Source organism: Hyperolius riggenbachi, chromosome 11 (assembly GCF_040937935.1).
Source record: "Hyperolius riggenbachi isolate aHypRig1 chromosome 11, aHypRig1.pri, whole genome shotgun sequence".
Classification (NCBI taxonomy): domain Eukaryota; kingdom Metazoa; phylum Chordata; class Amphibia; order Anura; family Hyperoliidae; genus Hyperolius; species Hyperolius riggenbachi.
In genome coordinates, this window is record NC_090656.1 from 188,458,981 (window position 1) to 188,476,010 (window position 17,030).

At 40.9% G+C, this 17,030-nt stretch overlaps 1 protein-coding gene across 2 annotated transcripts in view; it reads right to left on the reverse strand.

Annotated features, from left to right (window-relative positions):
- Positions 1–17,030, reverse strand: part of CHKA (choline kinase alpha) — a 63,953-nt gene that overhangs the window by 36,227 nt on the left and 10,696 nt on the right. For both annotated transcript variants that reach the window (XM_068260583.1, XM_068260584.1), the window contains exon 2: positions 12,976–13,084. In XM_068260583.1, coding sequence (XP_068116684.1) covers positions 12,976–13,084 — 109 coding nt within the window. The remainder of the gene's footprint in view (positions 1–12,975; positions 13,085–17,030) is intronic.

Consider the following 17,030-nt stretch of genomic DNA (forward strand, 5'->3'; position numbering starts at 1 on the left):
TCATTTTGTCTGCAGACCCACCATGGTTCATGGTAAAGACATGGAGGTCACAGGGACCGGAAGTGAAGATGAATCCTCCCCAGTGAGGAAACCACAGAGAGGACCTGATGGGAATTCAAATCTTTACCAGAAATGTCCAAAACTAAAAGCTTTGGCTAGAAGTGTTAGACTTTGTTTACCACATCATCTGTATATAACTTGGTTACATATAACTTATTTTAGGAGGTTTTCAAGTTTTGCTCAACTTATAGCAGGATACAGCAGGTCAAGTTTACATCTACTTCCTGAATGGCCCATAAGGAATACATCAGAAACCAGGTTATCTGAAGAAAACACTTGTATGTCCAATAAACTGTAGCTTCTAAAACTGGTATGTGCGAAGAATAAAACATTCTTTCCATATTTTGCCTAAGACTACTGGAGTTATGCTTCACCTAGTTTCACTACACTATGGGCTATTATACGTGGCAACAGATACCAAGACTGTATGTTACATACCTGGCAAACTGATGTACTGGTACATAAGGGAATCAATTTTTTAGTTTTACATATTAATGGGACTCAGGTTCATGCATAGTATATCCATGTATGTGGAAGACAATTACAAAGATTCTTATTTTATGGCATTCTCCTCAGGGTCATCCTTCCTCTAAAACAACCATATACTCCTAAAATCCAATGGGAATGTCAGAGATATCAACTGGCCTTCAATAACCTGGTCCCTGGGGACTTTTGTAGGACCACTGTGTCATTATGGCAGACTAGTTTACTGCAGTGTTATCTGGGTAGGGTTCCGGAGTAAAGTTTGCTTCACACCACAGGTAAGATGGCGTGGCCATTACAGTGATAAACCCGCCTATCCTTTCCTAATTAGGTTACAGAAGTCACTAGCACTGACGCAAGCCCACCCTAAGGTCCAGGTTCCTACCACAACTCCAAAAACCGTTAGGTTTGACAATCTAGGCCAGTTCTAAAGGAAGCCAGTTATTTTACCACATTGCCACTGGGGGATGGAAATCGGTCCTTACACTATCAGATATCCTTTACAGTAAGGACTTGTGTAGACAACTGGTCTGACTGTGTTTGAACTTCGGTCATTCGAATGTTGCATGTTCCATTTTGTTGAGTTTGTAAAACCACAAATTCAATACAACCGCAGTACAAGTGTAATATAAACAAAACATGAACGGTGCATTCATACCACAGTAATGCTAAGGGCAATGTCACATGGGAGGCTAAATTACTGTGACTGGTAACTATAACTAGACTTCAGTGCCTTTTAATAGAGTGGTTAGTAATAACTACTTGCTTGTGTGTTATGGTCTTTAACTAAGAATATGAGCTGAAACAAAGATTTGTTTCACAGCCTGACTGACTCTCATGGGAGGAGCTCTTGACTGTTAAAGCTCTGAGCAGACTCTCAAGAAACCCGGAGAGGGAGGAGCAGATGAACATTACCTTCAGAAAGCAGAAGCGGTTTGGCAAGTCATTTCCAGAAATGACATGACCTATTACTTAGCTGTTAGTATGTGGGCACTGGCTAAACTCAGAAGTACTGCTAAAGCATGTAATAAGCAAACTAATTCAGATCTCCATAAAGGGAAATTTAGGATCTAATGCTGGGTACACACTGAGATTTTCTGGCCGATTTACTGTCAGATCGATTATTTCCAACATGTCCGATTTGCTTTCCGAGCATTTTCCGATCGATTTCTGATAACTTTAATAGGAAATAGATCAGAAAATACTCGGAAATCAGAAAGCAAATCGGACATGTTGGAAATAATTGATCTGACAGTAAATCGGTCAGAAAATCTCATAGTGTGTACCTAGCATAAGGAAACTTCTAAAATAACTCAATCCTTGAGAAAAAGTAAAGTTCAGGAAGACCTGGTTTCTGATTATAGTCCATTATAGGCCTCAATTACTTTATGGAAGCCAACTTGAAACCAAAATGACCCAAGCAATTCCGCTGCATAGCAATATTGTTACATTAGATCAGTGGCCAAAAATCTCATCCATCTAAAAGATTTGAAATTGGTGCATGAATTAAAGGATCTCCAAATAGTTAGGAAGAGCATAATTCCATTAAAGTCTACAGGATGGTAGCCCTTCTACACCAACCACATACATCATTTTAGTTACAAATATCTGTGTTTAAAACGTAAATAAGCAATTTAGGTATAATTTACACGCAAAGAGATATAGGAATGGTAGAATGAGACTCAGCTGCTTTATGGGATGGATGTAAATTCAGAGACTGAAATTATGGTTTTTAGTCTTAAACAGTGTGAAAGCAAAACTGTTGCTTTGATCATTTTGGGTTGGCAGCATTCCCGTGAAGGATATAGAACAAATTGGGACATGCATCATCAACCAATACTTATCGAACTAAAAATAATAAAACAACAATATATACAGTATAAAGCAAACAAAGCATTACAGAATGCGCCAATTTCAGAGATCTCATACTATACCGTGTATCGTGTCTGTCACCTGGAAACCAGAGTGTGCAAGGCACGATGGCATGGGTAATGGGTACGCCTGCAGCAAAGAACACATGCACATACAACTAAAGAGGTATAAAACCCATCCCAACCAGAATATCCACCCACATAACCCACCCAATCACACTTGATAAAGAAGCTAAAAAATTAACCAAAGCTTCCGTACTCCATATAATCACACATGTGTAGTGTGCACGGTTATAGCCTACATGCTGGAACATTATTAAAACCAGACAGAGGAATACACAAAGTTATAACCTCAAATACAGCTTTATGTTTTTAAATGTCCAATTAAAAACCGCAAATAGTGCCTTTTGTAGAGGAAGCCTTAAGGCCCATACACACGTCGGATTTTTCTGAACGACGGGTCGTTTGAACGTTTCGTCGTTCAGTCGTTCGCACGTCAAATCCGACGTGTGTACAGACTATCGTTCGGGTGATAAGACTGGTTTCCAGCGATCCGCCGGGCGGATCGCTGGAAACCAGTCTTATCACGCGAACGATAGTCCGTACACACGTCTGATTCCGCGTGCGAACGACTGAACGACGGGACGTTCAAACGACCCGTCGTTCAGAAAAATCCGACGTGTGTATGGGCCTTTAGCCATGTGCCTACTACAGGATGCTTCCTCCTGGTTCTGGCCCTCCATATTGCAGACTTCTGGCGTGGACCAGTAGAGATAGAATCAATAGTATTAAATAAAAGTCAATCTCCAGGAAAAAACTAAAATCCTTCACAGAACAGTACTCTTGTATTAAAACATATACATATTGGAGATTGTAATGTGGTAGCAAAAGATCCACAGATGGCCTTCACCCGCTTATCTTATCACAAAAGGAAGTGACTCATGCTGCCAGCTCACAAAAGTGAAATGACTCATGCTGCCAGCTCACATTTTAGTTAAAGTGGATCCGAGGTGAACTTTTACTTATTGCATAATTGTGTTCCTTTCCTATTGTTTATAGGGCATTCCTCAAGCCAAATACTTTTTTGTTTTTGTTTTAATTCTCCAATTCCCTATAAACTAAATAAACCACACCCACAGGTTTTCAGAGAGCCCTGGCAGTAGCAAGGGCTCATGGGAGCTCAGTCTAGGCAGAGGGAGGTGTTACTAGCCATTGATTTCAGAGGCAGAGGGGAGGAGGTAGGATTAGTTTTTTTTTTACAGTTTCCAACTGCCAAAAAACCATACAGCAGCTACATCACCTGCCAACAGTAAAAATGTCACCATGTGATAAAATGTCAGAATGTAAATTGGGGATTTAAAAGATTTTACAATGGACAAACACTGGCTAAATTATTTATACATAATTATTGTAAAAATTAAGCACTTTTTTATTACATTATTTTCACTGGAGTTCCTCTTTAAGACTATGGTAGAGAAATTAACTAACCGAGGTAGGGACTAGGTTATGAGCTCCTCTGAGGGACAGTTCATGACAATACCATGTACTCTGTAAATTGTTATAAAATATGTCAGTGGTATATAAATACACAACAACTCTTATTACACACACCCTGCTGGAGTTGATATCATCTTGCAGGGTGAGGTTTCGGTCCTATGTTCACACCCATTGCAGCTCCTTTAAAGACTGGTTATATGAATTGACAACATGCGTCATTTGCTTCAGACCTTCAGAAAATGTAGGCTTTCTAACTTTTGTTGCTTAATTAAAAACGCCAACATATGCATACTTCAGATTTTATATGGGGGTACTGTCTGCTGAATGTTTTTTTTCATGGAGTTTCACTTTAAAACATAAAAGTATCCTAGCAAGGACATTAAAATCCATTATGAATTTGGGTGGCATGATTTGCTGCTGCTTCCAAAATATATTTATAAACATTGTGGGTAGGCGGAGTTTATTAATCATGGGTGGGGCAGAACCCCAGCTCAGTGTGCTAGGACTACATAATTCATAAAAAGTGGGTTCACATTAGCTACTTAATGTTATGTCACCTGGCTCTGTAGGAGTTATTGGTGTGCCATTTCTGTTACCTTTAGTGGAATGCCCCGTCTGGTAGGGTTACCTGACTGTAGCTTCTCCCACATAACAAAAAGGTATTTATAAAGACTATATCAATTAAATGTTAAAGCTGTTAATAAGCAGGGGGTGAGGGGGCTATAACTATGTCTATTACTCTGCCCCAAAAGTATATTCCAACACCACAGGGCAAATTAAATAAGCAATAAATGTACTCCGAAGGTGGTCTTGTACCAAGCCAATTTTTTTTTTTAAATTGACTAAAGCAGTCAATATGATTAAACTATCGAAAATAGTAACAATTCAAATTTACAGATTACCAGCCACAACAGTTTTCAACTTCAGTGTCTTGTGATTTAGTCCGAAGTCCTTACCTAATTCCTAGATATGAGAAAAAGATACAGATTTGCCTGCTCTCATAGTAAGAAAAATAGAACAGAAAAATGGTATCTTGACATAAAACAAAAATAAATAAAATAAAAGGCTACCTGTTCCATAATCCTGTTGGTTGGACGCAGAAGATAGGCAATACTGATACAAAGCCAAAACAATTGCATGTGCATGCTTTAATGTAACTTATTAGCCTGAAGCACAAAGTTATACAGGGACAACATTGAGCGGGGCTTTCCCACAGAAAATAGTTTCTGTATTTTTACAATTTGTTTATACAAGTCTCTGTAGAGGAGAAGAATTAGAATTACATACTCTGTGGAAAATTATGAAGACAAGGAGGTTGGTATGAAGCAAAGCCATCTCATCATCCACCAATGCACGTCATTGCTTTCAGAGTCCTATTGAAGGAGCTGGATGGATTAGACTGCTTAGATAGTCATCATTCTGAAGCAGAACTCTGGGCAGCAACCCAAACAACTTGATATATGGTCCTAGAGCAGCTATACTATAAATATACTGAATGGGCGGGGCAGAACCCGCCCTCATTATACTAAAAAGTCTAAGCTCTGACATTGTCTCCCAACACGGGAAGTACAAAAAAAAGAAAAGAAAAAAAGAGCATTTTGTCACCGCCAGTTTCCACTCACCTTATGAAAATGCTAGTGTTTATAAAACAGATTTAAAGTGCAACTCCTTTTAAAAGGTTTTATCATTGCGTAGGAAAGCATATATGAGATAAAAATCCCTTCTGACATGTTTGTATAAAAATCTGTAAAATACATGTTCCCATTGAGGAGATTTTCCCATTGAGAAAATGTTACACTGATCCCTTTCAATACTAAACTGCTTTTATTACTGTGTCACTGTTCTGCGACTATGCCACTGGATAGCAAGTGATGGTAAATCTCACCAACCAGAACCCAGAAAAATCAAATCTTTCTCTCCAATAAAAAGTTCTGTCTGGAGAACCACTTTAATGTATAGACATATACAAAATGTATTTGAAAGTGATGCCCGGAGTTCTGCTTCCTATTCCAGCAGGTTACCAAAAGGCCATTTTATATTGATTTGTTTAGACCAGTTGTGGGCCTAAAACCATTGTGTTCCTGTGCAGCAGCTGGTTGGTTTCCTGTGCCTCAGCTTACTTCCTCTGCCTCAGCCTAGTAAGTTACCTCACAGTCATAGTAACTGTCTCATACTGGTGTGTGACTGTGTAGTTCCACAACAGCTGGGAGCAAAAAAGGAGGGTCAGGTAGAACAGGGTTGACTAATACTAAAATGTCTATTTATAAAGTGGTGATCGGATTTCAGATTGCCACTTTTGTTGTTCGCCATCAGATCATCCTTTTAAAGAGAACCTAAAAAGGGAGAGGGATACAGAGGCTGCCATATTTATTTCCTTTTAAACACTGCATATTGTCTGGCTGTCCTGCTGATCCTCTGCTCTACTTTTAGCCACAGACCCTGAACAAGCATGCAAATGAGATGCTGCAACTGAAGCCTGTCTGTATTAGCTGCATGCTTGTTTCAGGTGTGTGATTCAGACACTATTTCAGCCAGAGAATAGCAGGATAGCTAGTCAACTGGTATTGCTTAAAAGGAATTAATGGGAACCTAAAGCGAGGCTTCCATATTTAAGTTTGCTTTAACAAAGATCCATTAACTGGTGGTGATGTGATAAATAACAGTGGCAATCGGTGCTTTAATTGCCTATCGCAATTGCCCCAAAAGTGGCAATCCAACGTTAAATTGCCTTGAATGGAACCTCAGATTGTACTTCCAGAACTGCAGTGGATTGTGGGGCAGGCACAGTCGTTATGATGGGGGCTCTCTCTCGTAGTTTAGTGACCCGCAAGTGAAACAGTTCTTCACTTTCTTTCTGCCTTTTCAAAGTGGTAAATAACTTTTAGTGAGCTAGTGATTGTCACAGACACATGGAAAACACAATTATGGGACAATCCCTTATAAGAATGGAAGGCGGAGCCAGTCTTTATTGGTCAAGTTTAATCTAGTATTTGTATGTAACTTAAGTGTATAATAAAAGTAGGTCGGCATCAAGAATAAGAGGAATGCTACACGGCAGCGTGGGGGCTCTGCGCATACCTGGGTGTGGTTGTCAATGGAAAAAATACTAGAGATCTATCAGATTAGTCACTTATGTAGACATTTTTTAACTGGATTGAAGTCTTGCCACAGTGCTCAGGCGAGCTGGACTCTGACCACATGACTGACTGAATGGGGAAATTCACAGCAGGAAATACAGGAGTTGCCAAAGTCAGTCAATTACAGCTATAAAAGCTGATTATGCGGTATAAATAACAGCAAAATCAATTTCATTAGCAGCCAAACATGTGTGAAGATAGCTGTACTTTGAAATCTTTATTTTCAAAACTACTTTCTAAAGTGTTAAAAGAATGCAAATTTACCTCACCGTAATCCAATAAAAACGAAAAGGAAGTCATACCATAGATTTTCAATAAATGTGGCAAGCAAATAATTCCGTAATAAAAATAAATGAGGAAATGTTGACTGCTTTACCGCCTTGCGCTCCTCAGTATTCAGGCTGTGGTTAAATAGATATTTCATTCGATTCTTATGGGTTGATCAAATCGAACATCTGTGAAGTGTATGGGGTGGGTAAATGTTGACCACACCCCCTAACAGTACAGACAGCATCATGAAGTCCAAAAACTCTTGCCCACAGATTTCTGTTAATGCCCGTAAGCTGGTCAACAGGATTACATTTTTTAGAGCTGCAGCTTGATGGATACTAAAAATGGTAAGACTTGGGCAATTTGGTTAGTAAGCGGTCAGACGGCATATTTAAATTAAGTATACATGCTGGGTGAAACTCGCCCGTTCTGCGGACAGTCCCCCAAGAGATCGAGGGCCAGTATTACCTGTGGAAATCTTTCAAATGTAAAAACGCCATTATTGCAAAACTGCTAGCCTGAGGATATGCTGTTGACTGCCCAACCGCCAACTGAACTCAGAGAGGATGGGAAATAAGCTGCACTACAGTGGAAAACACATCTGGCTCATTTGCCATACATTTTGCTTCAATTCACTGTTTAGAGTCAAGTACCAGCCCGTTATTTGCCTTGTTCAAGTTTGGATACAGCTGGGCTTTAATTAAGAAAAAAAATCTGGCATTGGCATTATTGATCAGTATCTATTGATCTAGATTTTTTTTCACTTTTCAATATATTTAATTTTTATTGAAACTTTTACAGTGGGCCCAAACGAATATACTAAACTGCTTGTACTTTGCTGCAAGATACACGTGCTGGTGGTCGCATCTGAGATTTTGGAGATTTAAAGAGACAGTCACAAACATTTATAAGAATCTGAATAACGCCTAATAATTGGTATCATAATAAAAAGTTTTAAGAGGCACCTCAAACGCTGGCTTGATTTTCTTCAGGCACTGTATTCGGCCTGAGGAAGTAAGCTGAGAGCCACGATACGTGTTGGAAAGTGCATATTGCAGTACATTACATATTATTTTGATCGTGTCATCATTGAGGTAAACCACCTCAAACTTTTTTGATTTGAATTGCTTTTAACATAGTTTTATCATACCCCTCTTTCTCCACCTTTGTGTTACTAACCATCCTTCAGGAGGGTTATTCTATTTGGCCAGGTGGCTTAACACCACCTTGCTGGTCACCCGAGTGGAGTCAGGTTTGTGTATCTCCACCTGACTACACAGTGGTTGGTTGCCCATCTGCAATCTTCCTTTGTGAGTACATTTCATTGACTCTACAACACTTTCTTCTTGTCATGACTTACTGCACTATCGGGGCTCCCGATGTCTGAGTTTTTTGTTTTTATCCCGTTATCCCCTTTTTTAACCCCACCTACGCACTTTAACAGAGAGGCACAGTTGTGTTCCTGTCTGTCCATTTGCTTTGAATGCATTAGAGAAGTACTTAATCAGCTGCCTGAGTGCCTAAAGGTGGGTACACACGTCAGATAAAAGTCTTTGGAAAATGAAAGATCACAGACCAATTTTACTCCCTTTCATGTAGTATGAGAACCATACTCTACACAGTCTATTCTATGGAACTGAACTCCCCATCAGATAAAAAGCTTTGCAAGATGCTGCACACAAAGACCGCTGTACACATGCAACAGATCAGTATCTGCAAAAGATCTGTTCCTGCAAAAGATCCATTCCTGCAAAACGCATTCATAGTCTATGATATCTGCAGACCTCATACACACCTTGTTTAATGAACAATTATCTGTAGATCAGATCCACCAGGTTGGATCTTCAGATCGGCAGATAATTGGCTGATCTGCAGATGAATGTCCATTAAACAAGGTGTGTATGGGATCTGCAGATATCATAGACTATGAATGCATTTTGCAGGAATGGATCTTTTGCAGGAACAGATCTTTTGCAGATACTGATCTGTTGAATGTGTACAGCATCTTTGTGTGCAGCATCTTGCAAAGATTTTTATCTGATGGGGAGTTCGGCTCCATAGAATAGACTGTGTAGAGTATGGCTCTCATACTACATGAAAGGGGGTAAAATTGGTCTGTGATCTTTCATTTTCCAAAGACTTTTATCTGACGTGTGTACGCACCTTTACTTTTCTAGAAGTTACATTTTAAATGTGTCTGCTGTACACAGAAGGCAAGCTTGCCTTCACTAGTGGCAAACATTTTTTCTGGTCTGAAGGCCCCACGAACCACCTGCAGGGCCATGATGTTGTCATTTACACACAAAAAAAAGTTGACGTGTGCAGTGTTCTAGAACAGTGTTTCTCAACATTTTGTTTGTATGTACCCATTTTAAAACCCTGTACTCATCCAGTACCCCCTAGCATAGTAAACATTATCATAAGTACCCCTTAACAAGTATATATTTAATCATAGTACATGATAATTTGCTCTAAACAATTTCCAAGCATTGACTATTGCTCTTAATGAGCTAAAATACTAATTTGGGGTTTATATAGGATTTATCTTTTTCTAAAACTCTAAATTTGTTATTTGTGGTTAAGTTATATTAAAGTGAACCAGAGACAAAGCACCCTCATGTATTTTACCATATATATCAGTGGGAACATTAGAGAAAACACCTACCCTGCTCTGTTTCATTCTTCACTGTTCAGCTTGCTTCTTATCAGCCCTGATAAAATCTCTCACTGAGCATTCAGTCTGGCTTTGCTATAATGACCCAGCTATAATGATTCCTGAGCAGAGCCACAAGGGGGCAGGCTTGGGCTTGAAAAGACAGACTCCGCTATAATGATTCCTGAGCAAAGTCAGACTGAATGCTCAGTCGGGGATTTTATCAGGGCTGTAAACAAGCAGGTTGAACAGTGAAGAATGAAACAGAGAGCAGGGTAGGTGTTTTCTCTAATGTTCCCACTGATATATATGGTAAAATACACAAGGGTGCTTCATCTCTGGTTCACTTTAAGCCCCAGTACCCCCTGGAACCTTGAAAAGTACCCCCTGGGGTACACGTACCACATGTTGAGAACCTAGGTTCTAGAACACATTAAAGTGACACTGAAGCGAAAAAAACTTATATATATATATAATTTAATATATTTTCAGTTATATAGCTTTTTTAATATTGCATCATTTTGTCATATTTTCAGTTTACAAACTACACTCTGTATTTTAAACTATGAAACAGAGCAGAGCTAATGACCCCTTTAAACTTCCCTGTAGTTAAATCTTATGTAAAGCAGTCTTTCAGTGTTTCTTTGATGTATAAGTGCTTCAGAAAACAGCACTGTCTTTGACCCAAGTTGGGTCTGAGAGCTAAGAGAAGCTCTTTTGTATAGATAATAATTGAAGTTTATCAACTCTTCCAATACTGGAAAATAATAGGAGACTCCTTTCTTTGCTACCTATTTTATATTTGTTAGCTGTACTAAACAATTCATGTTCTCATAAGTTTATTTTCACTTCAGATTTCCTTTAACTGCCTTCAAACTTTGTATGAGACTTTTCTGAATGTACGAAGCTCTGTTCTTCTGTGGGAATATATTTGGAGGCACTGAACGCAGGCAATACATCAGTCTTATTGGGGTCCTTCTAGCCTGACAGGAGATGAATACGTGACAGGACAAATATTTGTTCCAGGCAGGTAAAACTCTCCTGTCAGATCAGTTTTAGAGGGAAGAAATTCAGATTATTACAAATGCATGTTGTGACTCGTTCTTCATAAAGGAACATTCCCCACTGAACTATGACAATGTGAATCTTGACAGCTTCTAAACATTGCATGAAAATAACGTAGCCTGTGGGGGAAAAGTCAGATTGTATGTTTGACACTTACCCAGACCTAACAAACACACATTAAAGGCCTTTACCTCTAAACCATGACCAAGCTACGCTCTGCAGCCAGCTCTTCCGAACTACAACTCCAATCATCCACAGCCAGAATGACTGCATCTAGAAAGCACAGCGTTATCACCTTGGCAATGTCATGACAGGCAGGCAGTTGGCAACGCAAGTTAGTACAGACATTTTACACACGGCAGATATCTAGCCTCAGCACAAGTTCTACTGATAATGCATGAGCAGTAACCCATTCATCAGTTATGTACAGTATAACCAGCTGTTGTCACAATGATATTCCATTTCCTGTGGAGAGGCCAAATTATTTTTACCTCAGAAAACCAACGCTGATTTGTTAATAAATGGATTATGGGCTGGTTCACACAGGCGTCTGCCCGGCTTTATGTGGCGTCGCGTTTGGTGGTGGTGCGGCTACGCGTTCCGGCTTTCAGCAGCCTTCACGTAGCTTTTGGATGCAGTCTGCGTTTTTCTTCCCCTAGGGAAACATTACCTGTGGCAGTTAACTGCCCCAGGACGCTACATGTAGCATCCAGGGTCGCCTTGAACGCCAGGGAAAATTGGGACCCGAACGCCTTGTTCACGTAAACGCCAGTAAAAGCCTGGTACAAACACTCCCATTCACTTGAATGGGAGCGTTTAACACCAAGACCCGAACGCTGACGGTAAACGCTCCACAGACGCCCATCTGAACCAGCCCTAAAGAAGAAGCACCTATTAAAAATAGGCAAAAGCATGAATTAAAAGAAGTATATCTATAGTATCGAATATACTCCATGGCTGGACATGCCGGCTGGCATCCATTTACTGAGGGTTTTTTTTACGTATCTCCTCCTGGTGTGCACCATGTAGTGTCAGAGTGGGATCATCCACAAGGCAAGTCTAGGCAGTTGCCTAGGGGCCCCGATGGATGCTAGCCACCACCAAGTCTTACTAAAAAAAAGCCAGGTGATCATCAGGGGGCTAAAACTACTATCTTGACTAGGGCTCCATTTCTTCTTAATCATGGGTGGGTGGGGGTAAAACAGTCTATTAATGGTTACAACTAATCAAAGCACATATATAGAGGTGATCATAACCAGCACAGCACGAGTTAATAAAGCGATTGAAGGGGGGCCTGGTGCAGTCGCTGTCTCTGCCTCCCCTATTGTTATGCCACTTTACATTTATATGGCTACAAGCCAGACTGCTTCAATACAGAGCAAGTACATGGTCAGCTGAGCAGCCAGGAGTCCATTGTTATACTCCTATACCAGAAGTTAAATTCTGTCAGACTTTTAAATGGGGAAAGGGGTGTGGCCTATGCCTTGGAAAGTAGAAGCTGATAGTCATTTTCAGAAGTGACATAACCGGTAACTGGACATTGGTCGTGGACATAAATATAAAGGGAGACATCTAGAGTATGTAATCGGCATACTCTGTGGTACAGTTATCTTTAGTTTGGTGACATACAGTTAAGTATCAGGCTTAGTAGCATTAAATACACAATGTTCCGGTGTTTACAGTAAGTCAGTTCAATGAGATGAACTTGCGAATGCACCATTTACCTTGTATGACATTTCTGCTTCAAAAGGGCACAAGCCCTTCTAAGCACAGATAAGCATTTAAAAAAAAAAAAAAAAAAAAAAGCTACAGCCCATCAAACAAGACAGCAAGCCGAAAACCAGCTAAGCTAAATACAGCTCAACACTTCTGTACCCATTACAAGCTTACCTTTCCAACAAGAAAATACGGTTTTACTGGTTTAGCCAGATTCACCCACCTGCAGAATAGCGCCATACAAGCGCAGAAGCACGTTCCGCGGCTCATCACCCACAGTCTTCTCATCCTCTGGCAAGGAGCACAGAAATAGCATGTTGCTTAGCCCACCCCTACAACGTGAAAAGTCAAAACAAAAGAGGATTTAAATGGGAACTCTGAAATGTCACTGGATTGGGCACACAGAAGAAATATTTGTCATTTATATGCATTAATATTTTTTTAGCAATCCACTGCTCAGCTGTAGTGAAAATAACACATCTGTAGGTGCTTGTGCATGGAACTGTTACCATACAAATCAGACAACTATTAGTTTATATGCAGCTTAAAGGATACCTTAGTCCTTAATGGATTCGGTAATTGACACCTTGCACACATGGCCACCAGGTACCCAAGCAGTCATACTGTGCATGCGTGTGTAGTATGTCCGGGTCAGAGGGCGTGCATGCCGGCTAAGTCTTCCCACGGTGGTGCGTGTGAACTCCCGCAGACATACTGCATTGACCCAGGCTTCGGAACGGCGCCAGTTATAGATGAACGTAGATAAACGTCGGGCCACGGGAGGTGTGGAAAGCCTATGCATACCTCACCACACACACAGGGTGTAAATTATCGAATCCATTAAAGACTAAGGTATCCTTTAAAGGTGAACTGAAGTAAGAGGTATATGGAGGCTGCCATATTTATTGCCTTTTAATTAATACCAGTTGCCTGGCAGCCCTGTTGGTCTATTTCTCTGCAGTAGTATCTGGATAACACCAGAAACAAGCATGCAGCTAATCTTGTCAGATCAGACTTTAAAGACAGAAACACCTGATCTGCTGCAGGCTTGTTCAGGCCCTATGGCTAATAGTATTACAGGCAGAGGATCAGCAGGGCTGCCAGGCAATTGGTATTGCTTAAAAGGAAATAAACATGGCAGCCTCCAAATACCTCTCTCTTCAGTTCCCCTTTAAGGACTACTTCACAGTGCTCAGTTGCAGAATAATTCTGCATGACATCTCACTGCCCATACACTGTACTGCGTTGTAACTGGCTTTCTAGCAACTTGTCCGCAGATGAAGAACTACTTTTGTAAATACTTAGAAACGTTGGCAAAACAAATCATAAAAGATAATTTTGGGTGGCCAAAGTAAAAAGTATGTACTGCCAGAAAACATCTCCCAGGGACAGCAGAGTTAGGAAACACTTTGCTACTTTTTACTTTTTATAACCACAACAGCTTTTTTGATTAATCTGTTGAATCACTATTTCTATGACAGAACACAGCCATTCCCGCTACTATAAAAGCAGATATCTACTGTGTTTATCCACTGTCACCCAAATCTCCCACAAACCGGTCAGAAGCAAAGTACAATTACTTTGGCTGGGAATTAAATGAGGCCTCTTGGCTTAGCAATGTTATTTCTCCAGGGTCAATGCCCTTTTGTAAATCTGACCCAATTAACAATGAAAACCAGCACTTGTGGGGCCATAATAAAAAGGTGTGTTCACTCTTTGAAACCAAGGTCTGTTTGTGGAGAACTTATTGACATGCAGATGTCTCCAGCAGGGAAGGTCACTAGTCTGGTCAGGTAACAAACATCAAAGGAGGAAGCTAATGTTGTGGACAGACTTTAGAAGATAGTGGTGATGTGCAAATTTATATTGTACCACTAGCACATGTAGATGGTGCCTTTGTCAATTCCCTTCAGCTACTCACAGTTGACTGAGCAGCATGCTTTGTATGGTATAGAGAGGTGTGGGAAAGGTACTAGCTGTACAGGGGGCTGCTACACTCCAGCAGCTCCATGGCAACTGTTTCTGGCAGTTAGATGTTCAGATCAATAACGGGACTGGAGTGACGTATCACAATTAGGGATGATCAATGAAATGCACATATTTTCCCGTTTATGCAAATTAATGTACATTTTTATGCAAATATATGCAGCTTAAAAATGGACCAATCAAGTCCCACCCAGGTTTAAATTGATTGGTCCGTTTTCAAGCTGCATACATTTGCATAAAAATGTGCATACATTTGCAAAAAAAAAAACCTCAGAAATATTTGCAGATCATTGATTTTCCCTAATCAAAATGTGAGGGCCCCATGCAAGTACTTCCACCACAGTGGTTCTCATCAGCTAGCATACAAAAGTTTACCAGCTGTGCCAGACCCAAATATAACTATTCCACTACCAAATGCGAAAGTGCGGTGGACAGGTAAAGTATAACCAATCTTGTAAGTGTTGACAAGCCCGTTCTGGAAAACTTGTTAAGCAGCCCCTTCATTTGTGATGCAATATCCCTATGTAAATGCTCCTGATATTCAATCTCACTACTTTATTGCCAGGAGTATTATGCTGGCAAATGGACGTATAATCAGCAGACTGAGCTATAGGTCTTTAACATGCATACGTATTATCGACCGCCATTTAAGTTGGGCCCCGGATTAGGCTGCTAGTATTAAAATACCGGCTTGCCCGGCACCTATCCTAACCTGAACCCCCCATGGAGGTACACATAACCCCCCCAAACACACACCTAACCTCAACCCCCCGAAAAGTTACATGTTGTGGGCAAAATAGCAATTTTACAACCAATCATCTCTTAAATTCTATGTAGTAGCCGGCCGGCAACTACTTGGATCGGAAATAGGCCTCTATGAGATGCCTGCCGGTGGCAGCGCCAAAGCAACCTGATCAGTCTGACACATGACCCATCCTTTGTGCAGAGCACATTGTACTGATATTTTTGACAACATAACTTTTGACATTCTACAAATGGACAATTCCTTTTGGAGAAAAGCGGAAATTGTGCCGTGAAGGAGCCCAATTTCTAAATACTAGACAAAGAACATGAAGAGAGAGTCTAACAAATATTATGTCCTCTCCTACCATTGTAGCATGTTTATAATAGCTGTGACTGCACTCGAGGCAAATTATCCTGTGCAACCTGCACAGCGCAGAGGGGAGGTTATGGACACATTGTTGGCTTCCTGAAACAGCATCCTGATAAAGGTGTGTGCCAAAGCAAACGTCGTCACATCACCTGCTACAGCGTCTTTGGAAATGGATATCTGGAACACCACTAATCTCACGTTACCTGCCCAAAATGTTCAGAGATATGCCTTGCATTCCCAGACTATGTAAACTTAAATTAAAGGCCCATACACACGTCGGATTTTAGCGAACGACCCGTCGTTTGAACGTTCCGTCGTTCGGACGTTTTCGCGTGAAATCCGACGTGTGTACAGACTATCGTTCGGGTGATAAGACTGGTGACCAGCGATCCGCCCGGCGGATCGTTGGTCACCAGTCTTATCTCCCGAACGATAGTCTGTACACACGTCGGATTTCACGCGAAAACGTCCGAACGACGGAACGTTCAAACGACGGGTCGTTCGCTAAAATCCGACGTGTGTATGGGCCTTATGTTGCTTGCTATTGTTCACACAACTGATAAGTCTTCAATCCAACTTTTGGATTGCCGTCTTATCAGTCTTATCAGTTGTGTGAACCATAGCAAGCAAATTTTTTTTTTGTTTGTTTCAACTTGTTTCACAACAAAAGTTGTTTTTGTAATTGTGCTGCATAAAAGACCACTGTTGAGTGTGTGTATGGAGCTTAAAGGGACTCAGACGAACGATCTCTAAAAAATGAAAAAAGATGTTATACATACCTGGGGCTTCCTCCAGCCCCATAAGTCTGGATCGCTCCCACGCCAACGTCCTTCGCTGCCTCTATCTCGGTACCGGGTCCCGTCACTTCCGCCGGACGGGACCAGTCTTCCACATGCACAGGTGCTCCCTCCGGCTCTGTACGCATGCGCCTGCGCAGTACGGAGGGAGCGCACTGCGCTTGCGTCGACTGGCCGAAATGACAGCAGAGAAAGGTGGCGTGGGAGCAATCCAGGCTGATGGGGCTGGAGGAAGCCCCAGGTATGTATAACATCTTTTTTCTGTGTTCTCTGGTTCTCTTTAAGGGCGGAAAAAGACTTATACAAACCTACCCCCAATGGAGTTTTGTAATTATGTGGGCTTTTTGGGGGCAGCGTGCGTTTACTTAACAACCAGGGCCT